The sequence below is a fragment of the Poecilia mexicana genome, unplaced genomic scaffold (assembly GCF_051168715.1).
Source record: "Poecilia mexicana isolate PSO_F unplaced genomic scaffold, ASM5116871v1 scaffold_7, whole genome shotgun sequence".
Lineage (NCBI taxonomy): Eukaryota > Metazoa > Chordata > Actinopteri > Cyprinodontiformes > Poeciliidae > Poecilia > Poecilia mexicana.
This window is the reverse complement of record NW_028263376.1, coordinates 10,373,277-10,383,258: the sequence shown is the minus strand read 5'-3', so window position 1 is coordinate 10,383,258 and position 9,982 is coordinate 10,373,277. Positions and strand designations below refer to the sequence as shown.

Genomic DNA, 9,982 nt, shown 5'->3' with positions numbered 1-9,982 from the left:
ACTGCCAGCTTCCATGCGTCAAGGGAGGACTTGAGTGGGAATGGAGGAGCCGTAGGAGCCGGGATGGAGGGATACCTCAGTGGTTCCAGGTCCCAGTTGAACACATTAACTCGGCGGCAGGCCTCGTCGCGAGAGCACCTCGGAGGAGCTCTGATGAGCAGCAGGTCGAGGGAGCAGTTGGAGGCCAACGGGGTGGGGGCTCAGGCTCAGCCTTGTCGGGAGTGGCTCCGCAGTCTACCCCCCCGGCAGCCCTCGCACCCCGACCAGCCTCTGTCCGCCTCTCCTCCTCCGCCAATCTCAGAGGAGCCGCAACAAGAACAGCTACCTCCTCCAGCTCATGTCAGAGGACGCCTGGACTCTGCACCTTCATGTAGGTACCCTGGTCAGACTGTCCCCCAGCTTGCAGGTTCAAATCCAAACCCTCTGGTCCGACAGCCGTCCAGTGAGCAGCTGGACATCTTATCCTCCATCCTGGCATCCTTCAGTTCCTCTGTCCTTACTCCTCCTGCTGCCTCTAACCCCGGCCCTAATGGCTCTGTCCACGGACCCTCCCCCTCCCCACCCCAGTCCACCACTCACAGCATGTCGGAAGTCTCCCCCGATTCAGAGTAAGTTTGTCTGTGTGTCATTCCAAGCCAGAGGTGACCAACGTCAGTCCTCCAGATTCGGTATCCGGCATGTTTTCGTTCTCTCCCTGGTGGTAGTAACTTCCTCCTCAGCATGTCAGTGTTTTACAGAGGTTCTGCTAACGAACCGTTGCTGGGTCCAGGTGTGTTGAACTAAAGCATGGAGGATGCTGGCCCTTGAGGACTGACTTCCTTATGTTTTCATTTTCTTCTGCATTTTGTGGTCCTGAAATAGTTTTTTTTTTTCAGCTTACAGCCTTTAGCTCATCTCAGTCTTGATAGTTTGTTGCTCATTAAACATGTATTGTACATCATTGTATGGATACCTGTTTGAGAATGTAGCCGCTTTGAACACAAAGAACAAATAGTTAGCACCAAAACAACTTAGAACTAGAAAGCTTTCAACTCAGGTGGGAAGTCAGTCTAACCCCGACTTCAGAGACCAATAGCATGAGTAGCTGTTAGCTTGATTCTGAGTAACTATTAACATAACTTTGAGGGTGGTTTCACACCTGTTGGTATTAAGTCATTTTAAAACAGACTTTGGTTCGTCTCACCCCTCGGTGTGGTTTGTGTCGATGTGATAATCACGCTAGGGTGTGGACCAAAACAAAATATACCAAGATCACTAGCCTCAGTACCGTTTCAGATGAACTCTTAATCAGTTCATTTCTGGATGTGATTCAACCTCAGCCTAACACAGCTACCAGGTGTATGAGCCAATCGCCTGTCTGTAGTCAGGTTTGCGTTGCCCTGTGGGATCATGCAGCAGAGAAAAGAACGTAATAAACAATGTTGGCATCAGAAAAAGTTACAAATGAACAAACTCACCAACTGACTTGAACCAAAGTAAATGAACTACAGGTGTGAAAATTCCCTTCATAATCAGTTCAGTCTCAGTGGCTCTTAGTTTGACTCTAATTAGCTGTTAGCTTGACTCCAAATCGTTTTTAGCTTGAATCTTAGTAGCTTAATTAGCTTGACACTAAATTGTTTCTAGCTTGCTTCTTCAAACTGAAATTGTTCTCACTGCTACAGTGCATCCTCCCAGTAATGTTCATGATACAAGCACACACCACCTTTCTTAAACCTAAAAAAAAAAGTAAGTTAGCATTTGTTCATTTTATTTTAGTCAATTGAAATTGGGACCATTGGCGTATGAACTTTCTGATGTTCCTTTTCTTTCCCCTTCACCTCAGAGCCCACAGAAGCGAGGGACAGTCTTGATGACAGCCTCCACAGCCATTAATGCATTGCAACAGTGCTGGAACAAAGCTCAAAGGTCAAGGATGAACTAAATGGACAACCTGGGAAGTAGAAACAGAATTGACTCAGAGGAGACAGAAAAGATGAAGAGGCAAAAATAACATTTACAGACAAAAAAGAGAGAGATGGTCTGTGACAAAAGAAGAAGGTTGTGAGCGGGTCGTTTTGTGTATATCGAGTTTTTAAGTCCCACCGCTCGCGATCTATCGTTCCGCGGACATTGAATAAACCACCTAATTCTACTACCTAAAAACAGTTAGACAAAAAAGAAAATTACAGACAAAACATCTTCTCAGATGTTACACACACACACATACATACACACACACGACCATATCCGATAAGACCTGTCAAAACAGAAGAAGAAAAGTGACTGTAAATAGCCTTTTTATACATTTTTTATCTTTTTCATTGAAAGTGAAAAAATATCTTGTGAAGTTTCTTTTTTTTTTTTTTTACGCAGTCGTGTCCGTGCGTGAGGTTGTGAAAGAGGGTGAAGCGAGTGCTGTCTTGTGTGTTGCCGATGGAAGAAATTCCCTCTACAAAGTAAAAAAAAGAAAAAAAAAAAAAACCCTAAAATTTCTCCCCAGAAATACATTTCCCTCAGAATGTTGTCCCTCAAACCTTTGAACTTCATGTAAAGCAGCAGGGGTCCGGCAATAGAGTGACGAGATTATGGGAAGACTCGGTTGAAGGGGTAATTTCAAAGTATCGAAGCGTGATTGTAAACAGAGGAAGGAATTATTATAGGAGAGGAGAGCTGATGGAGCAAGATGATTGTGCAAAGAAAGATGGCTAACAACACATTAGATTCAAAGATGGTTGCCTAACTACTAAAGCTCAGTGACATGATGTGGCTGCTGCAAGAGGGAGATTGTGCTCTTTTTTTTTTTCTTTTTTTTTTTTTTGAGCCGGTGCATATATTCACGACCCGGTGCTCTCTGAATCTGAAGCAGACCGTATCAATCCGCTGACGTAACGGGAACATATCAGCGCAGTTTTAAAAACCTGGTGGGTGAAAGTTGATCTCGCCGTCTGCCTCTCTCCACGAGACAGGATCGAGTAACAACCACTTTTAAGAACCCCTGGAGGCATCTATTTTACACTTTGATGCATCATGACTCAACCTGCCTCCGGGGGCAGCACAGGAGCAGCCGAGTCTCTCCAGCAGCAACCAGGAAACTCATTTCCAAAAGCTCCTCATGCAGAAGCCTCTCGTCCAAACTCAAAGCCAAAGGGACATAAATCACTATGAAACTTTGTGTTGCTCTTCGTTTAGAAAATGCTTCCTACATGGTGTGATGGCTGTAGAAGTGAAACCGCTTTTGTTTGTTTTTTTACACAAATATGAACCAAAATGAAAAATTTTTCTTTGTTACTGAGGCCTTAGTTCTTCACTAGAATATAAACAGCTGTTTGGCGTTTTATCTCACTGCGCAAACTGATTCTGATTCTGAATGACGGAAGAGAGAGGGAAAAAAAGCAAAATAACGAGAACAATGCTGTTGAATCCCGGCGTGCTCAAATATTTATTGAAGACATGAAAGCAAACGTGGTGCTTGCATGCAGCGTGGTGTCTACCTGAATATGTCAGCTCACGTCTTTAGTATCTTTTCACTCCCAGACGCTCCCTGAAGGAAATATTCCAGACAGGAAGCACTTATTTTCAAATCTAATCAGGCTCCAAACTGTTCACGACGAGCTCAGATAAAGTGTTTCCTACTCTTTCAGACATATTGTTTTTTTTTCCTGCCATTTGGAGGATTAATGGAGAAGGAGGCATTATTTGAGATCAGCCGAAGCTTCTGCTGCAGTGCGTTGGCTAACAAAAGGAGAGAAGAGGTGTCAGCAGTGTCGACGCTAAAAGCTATAATTTGTTTTGTTTTTTTTTGTTTTTTTGCAGATGTAGGTATTTGAATCAGCTGCTGATTCTTTTACACTCATGTTTGCAAAATGCAACGAGTTCATGCTTTAAAGGTTCAGGATTCTTAAGTGAGGTCGTTTTGAAAAGTTACGACGTGTTGCATCAATCTCGGTTTCTTCTTTTAGTATGAATTCACATGAGTTGGTCCTAACGGCTCAAGTTAACAATTAACTCTTAAATATTGAATCACTCAACTGCTGCCATGTTTCAATTAGGTGGATATTTACGAAGAAACCAAATGAATAGGAGGCCGTGCTCCACCATTAATCTTCCTGTGTGAAACATGAAAATTCTTTCAGACTACCGTCAAAAATAAAAGTTAAACCAGTGCAAAAATCAAAATACAATTTGAAATAAAATGTTTGCTGTGTGCACCACTTTACTTTTGTGTTGGGCAGCTAATCTGATCTGAAACACTTTAGCTGTAGGACTCGTGCTTCTTATAGGAGGATCACTAGCAAAACACTGCCTCCATTCTTTATGACAGAAAAAAGCAGGAATTAAAACACGTGGAACTATAGGTTTGTGATGTATTGTTTGCATGCGCTGCTTTGGCATGTTTTAGATCTGAGATGTTTAAGACGGTAAATTTGGATCTTGATTCTTCTCAGAGTATAAGTTAGCTTCGGCCTGCAGAACCAGCTCATCTAATTTACACTAAATGATGATAAGAGGGTTACAGGCATCAGGTAAAATGGTTACTGCCAATATTATCTCAGTCTTGAACCCTTTAAGAGAAAAACACATCTTCAGTGGTATGAATGAAAAAGAGGTGTTTTGTTAAAACAACAAAAACAATTTGGCTGAAGTTTGTCTGAATGAGCAAGATCAAGAATGGACACAAACTACAAGTGGGCTAAAATCCAGCAGAATGGACACATAAGACATCGGATGTTACAAAGCTAGACATCATCAGTAGGAGGATAAACTGGGTCAGAAATCATGACTGTGTTGTAAAACGCGTAGCTGCAGGGAGGAAGGCGTGGACGCCGCCCGTCACGGAGACAGAAATAGTCGGAAAAGAGGAAGGAAATGCAGACAGTGGAGATAAAGACGCGCATCACAAGCAAACGTGTATCTTCCCGCTCTGACTGTATCTCTGTCAGCCCCGTCTCCTCAGAACGTGACACCAAATCTGTTTCTGACAGGATTATTGCCAAAAAATGTTCCTGCTGGGCGAATGCCACCTGTCAGCTAGTTAAAGAAGCAGTCCGCCTAAGAAAATAGATATTTATTTTCTTTTCTTTCCACAGTTTTCCTGAGATCAGACTGACTGGAGATCTATTTTATTTAGTGATAATTTATTGACATTTTATGAAAGAGTTGTTTTACGATTTCTTTTAAATCGTATTTATTTTTAATCACGAATGTGTTTTCTTTTTAAACCCAAATGATGTTCCCTTTTTTTTTTTTTGTCTTACACGTGTGACTTTTATTTATTGTTTATTATGATAACTAATTATGTTTCTCAAGGCCACAAGTTCCCAGTTTGATGAACAGTGGGGAAATGTGTTAAAATAAATGTTTATATGTAAACAGCAAAAGTAAAATCTTATGCCAGGCACAAAGTACAGGACCTGCAAGAACCTGCCAAGACCACCAGACTGCAGTCAGTTAGTTATATTTATCTTCCTTAAATGGCTCACTTGGGTTTGATGGATGTGTGATTTACTGTTGCAGCGACGCCTCATTGCAAACCTGCACAAAACTGGTCATTGGTCTGCTTTGGCACTCTGAGTGGAGAGAACCAGAACAGAAACTACAAGTCCCAGATAATTTGTTTTAAACCAGTAGAAGTCATACAACCAGAGCAAGAGAGGGCAGATTTGAGTCGAAAATGTTGTCATCTGTTCTGGAGATTGAAAAGGAAAACAAAGGGGGGGAAGAAAGGCAGGGAAAAGATGGCAGAATGATGAGAGATTGTATTTGTTGGCTTGTGTGTTCATTATGAGATGCCTTCTGTCCCGCCGTCGGGACAGAAACAGCTGTTCCCCTGTTTTCGCAGAAAAACAAGAGAAATGTTGGACATTAAAAAAAAAAAAAAAAAGACTTATTCCTACCAGACTGTGTGTGTGTGTTTATATTCTGCCTGTAACTGTTTCATATTCATGTGGACATTTTAGGGAGTGAGGCAGCGAGGAGAGGACACATTCTGACAGAGCGTTATTTTTTTTTATTATTTTTTTTTTGTGACGGTGTTTCTTGCTGACTTGTTTTGGTTCTCAAAGTGCTCCGTCACAGCCAGCGGCTCAGATGCCAGCTTAGCACAGTCAGTTCTGTTACAATATCACTGTTTCTCAGATAAAAAGTAAGATTTACGTGTGAAGCAAACTTTTAATGCAGCTCTTTGCAAAATTATTCACGACACTTGAACTTTTTTACATTCGGTTCCAGTTTTTGTAGCAGACACGCTAAAAGTAGTGAATAATTGTAGAGTGCAAATGAATTGAGCCGCTCGTCATCTCTGCAAATAACTCCTTTCATTATCAGGTTCTTGATCAAACGCCAGAAAAACAACTGAACAGCAAATACTAGAGCACGTTCTCAGTAATCCGGTTTTCACTAATTAGTAACTAACGTCAGTTTAGTAATATCAGAATGATGCAACAGACACACAAAAAATGGTCAAGCCTCTGAAGGAAATTTTACTATTCATTCCTTTGTTTATGAAAATTACATTTTTTGAACAAATATGTTGATTTTTTAACAGCAAAATCTAATAACATGCTCAATAAGAGTGTTAAAAACTGTGTATTTAGAGAGGACCAATGAATTGAGAATAAACCGAATACATCAGCTGAAGCGACTATAAAGAACACATTACCTTAAAAGAACATAATGCAACAACAAAAAAAACAATGCCATGTAAAAAAAAAAACAAACTGCAGACAGCATTACTGTTGTGGTTAATGTGCATTTCACAAAGTAATCAAATATATATATTTTTCATTATTGTGCCAGTTTGTGTTTAAACATTAGTACCACATTCACTTTAGAACGGCTTCGTTCCAAATAAGAGTTGTGTTTTTTTTGTTTTTTTTAGGAAAGCAGCCACACAACCAGCTGCCGTCACACACAAACCTGCACATGTTAAATGGCCAGTACTTGTGTAGAGTTTCATCAAGTCCAGAGAACCCCAAAACACTCCACACTACAATCATTCACCCATTCACATGCTTCAGCACCACCGGGCCCTCTGACCGCCACCGGGCCCTCTGACCGCCACCGGGCAGGTGACGCGTTTTGCCCAAGAACACGACGTCCGAGACAGACGGAGTGAGGATTCGAACTGACAACCGTCACTGCCATGTGTCACAGTGCATATGTCATCATGGTTGCAACAAGTTATTCATGGAAAACGTCCAGACTCAGCCTTTACTCTCGCTTTAAAATATAAAATACTAACATTCGCTAAGACTGTATGGCAGATTTTTCTACAAAAAAAATAAAAACAACCAAATGAAGGATGCAGGGAAGAGAGGAAGGCGGCAGGACACGAGGACAGAAGGTAGGATGAATAAAGGAAGGTAGAACACGAGCGAGGGAAGGAAAGACAAATATTTAGATTTTTCTCAGTCGTTTCCATTCTTGGAAAAAAACAAACTGAATCAAATTCCAGATTTTTCCAGACCACCCAGGAACCAAAAGGTGTTTTTTTTGTGTGTTCTGTATTGTGAATATCCAATCAATGACTTTTGACGCCCACGGTCTGTTTCCACTAACCCACACCAGAACCTTCGATATAGAAATCTATAAAAAATAGTCCCAAAGATTATAGACAAACACCACGAGAATGAAACAAGCATGAAAAAGATCAGATCAGCCGTTGAGCTCGGATATCTTTTCGTCTTCTTCGCCACTGCTAGAGGAGGACGGTGGCACGTCTCCACCCAGCCTCTTTAGCTTGGCCTTGTAATAGGCCTTTTTCATCCTGAAGGCCTTCTCCTTCTGTCGAGCTGCTTTCCTTTTCTCCCGGACCAGCTCCTGTTCCCAGGCAAGTACCTTCATCCGGTTTTCCCACTCCAGGATCTTCATCTGATCCAGCTGCTCCAAAGCCTCTGTCCGCTGCTGAAGCTCCAGTCTTGAAAAGTCCACAGAGTCATGAGGGGTCAGGCGGCGGCTGACCTCCTCCTCCTTGATGTCGGACGGATGAAGGTGATGGTTGATGGTTCTTGAGGTTCCTGTGTGGATGGAGGTGACAAAGGAAGCCCAGATTTAAAGTTGGGAACAACTGGGGAACCATTTCCCTAGTGGCTCACTGCTCAGGTGGCAACCGTTGCCAGGCAGCACTAGAAAGGTATGATGTGATTCAGATCCTCAAACTCAATGCTAGAGGGATTTCTTAAGAATTGCACTTGATTATCTCTAGTTTAAAATCTAAGTTGCTAAGGGCAGACTTAAACTGAAATAGTGACCTTACACAGATTCTTTAACAAAATCTGATTTAATAGACCTGTATGTCATACAGAGCTTCAGTGCTTTCTTTCATTCTGAAATCTATCCAATAAATAAATTCAATCGTAGGTTATGTTTTTTTTATTATTATTCTTATTATTTATGACATAAAATAAAAAATTCTAATCAGGTTAGTACCTGATTGGCTAGCGAGATGAAAACAAAATGTCTCAACAGCAAGGTTAAAATATTTGATCTTTATTGTAGGTCTTTATCTGCCAGTACCTGGGACTGTGAAGTACGCAACAGGAAAGGCTGCATCCTGCAGCTCTGCATTGTGGGAGCTGGAGTTTGTAGAGGGACTCTGATGCAGGTCTGACCAGTCGCTGCCTGTGATTCTGTCCAAAGCTTCACGCTGGAGGGCAAGGGCCATTTGCTCCTTGCTCTTCTCTACCTAATAGGGAGGCAGCGGGCAATAAAATTCCCTCTCAAGAATCCAATGGTTATGATTTATGAGCAACTTAGAATTTATTATTATCGCTTAAATGAACTTAAATCATAAAAATAAATAACTTATATGTTTACCAGATTTGTGTTGCCGTTCATCTGTCTTGCATCGCCTATTAAAACACCTGCAATATTAGACAAGAAGGACAGAGACAGATGGGGAAGGAAAATGTATCTCAGAACAGTTTGCAAAGAGCGCCTCCATCTGGTGGACGCAGGCATGACGTTATACTTAGGTTTAAACAAAAAACAATTGCAGTCAAAATTCACAAAACTACAAACTTCTGAAAAAAAAATCGGATACTAAGAAATAATAGTTTTTACAAGTTATTATTTATATAAAAAAATAATAGTTTAACACAGAAAGACTTAGGCAAAAGGGGATTGTAGCTGGAGTATTAATAAATACTCTGCTGCTGCTCAGGTTTCTCTCTCTGTTGATGATCACGTTTATTTTACAAGCTTTATTCTGTGTCAACATCTCTGGTTACTGGTTGCTGGTATCCATAGAGACACCTGCTCATCATACCCATAGCTCTCTGTCTTTTTAGATTTCAATCCAGTTATAAATCATATTTTATTAAACCATATTTAAGGGGAATTGGTAATATTGCAAAAAGCAGCTGGCTCTTTTTTTTCCTTGTCTAAAACTGCTTTAACATTATGAGTTTTAAAAGAGGCAAGCCGCAGCTTTCACGCTGACTTTGTTTATACGGCGAGTTATATACCACGTGATCAAAAACTCAGTCATCCACATCCTAACATGCATGTGTGCTGATAAAGGTGCTGGTGCGTCGTCTCTACTGAACACTGCAGAGAGTCTGGTTGTGATTGACGGCCAAATACTCCAATTAAGAGTTAAAACAAACAAACACAACGCGTCCCATTCAACATACGTCGTTATTACAAGTCATGTTCCTGTCATAAACACAGAGGGAGGCGTACAAACCTTCCAGCAGCTTTCGGACCGCAGCTTTGTGGCCAGCTCCGCCTGCGTGGCTGGTGAGAGCAGCCTCGCCCATGGTCTGAAGTTTGATTGATTTACAGCAGGCCCTGCATCGAGCGAAATGAATGTCATCGGCGTCTTTGACCAGCCAGTCCTTGAAAGCGTCCTTTGTCAGCCAGGAATCCTGGAATTTACATTTCCCAGGCATTGTTAGCTTCAAAGTTAGCTGGACCGCTACTTAACACGGACAAGAATCCTATTTACAGTATTTTGCCATATGATGCGTTTAGGTCCTCTGTGAAAGTGTGTTCAAAGCAG

The 9,982-nt window shown here is 41.5% G+C and overlaps 2 protein-coding genes across 2 annotated transcripts in view; one reads left to right on the top strand and one right to left on the bottom strand.

Annotated features, from left to right (window-relative positions):
* The window catches only part of LOC148158361 (cadherin EGF LAG seven-pass G-type receptor 3-like), a 4,085-nt gene extending 3,021 nt beyond the window's left edge, over nucleotides 1–1,064 (top strand). Inside the window, exon 2 of the mRNA XM_088007031.1 lies at nucleotides 1–1,064. This exon is cut by the window's left edge and continues 452 nt beyond it. Within this exon, the coding sequence (XP_087863157.1) occupies nucleotides 1–612 (612 nt within the window). The 3' untranslated portion in view covers nucleotides 613–1,064.
* Nucleotides 1,065–5,979: 4,915 nt separating this feature from the next.
* LOC106922584 (uncharacterized) lies at nucleotides 5,980–9,943 on the bottom strand. The gene is made up of 4 exons (XM_014995142.2): nucleotides 9,668–9,943; nucleotides 8,797–8,843; nucleotides 8,497–8,665; nucleotides 5,980–7,997 (listed from the first exon to the last, which is right to left on the bottom strand). The coding sequence occupies exons 1-4, from the start codon at nucleotides 9,870–9,872 to the stop codon at nucleotides 7,636–7,638; spliced, it is 783 nt and encodes a 260-aa protein (XP_014850628.2). The 5' UTR covers nucleotides 9,873–9,943; the 3' UTR covers nucleotides 5,980–7,635.
* Nucleotides 9,944–9,982: the final 39 nt, after the last annotated feature.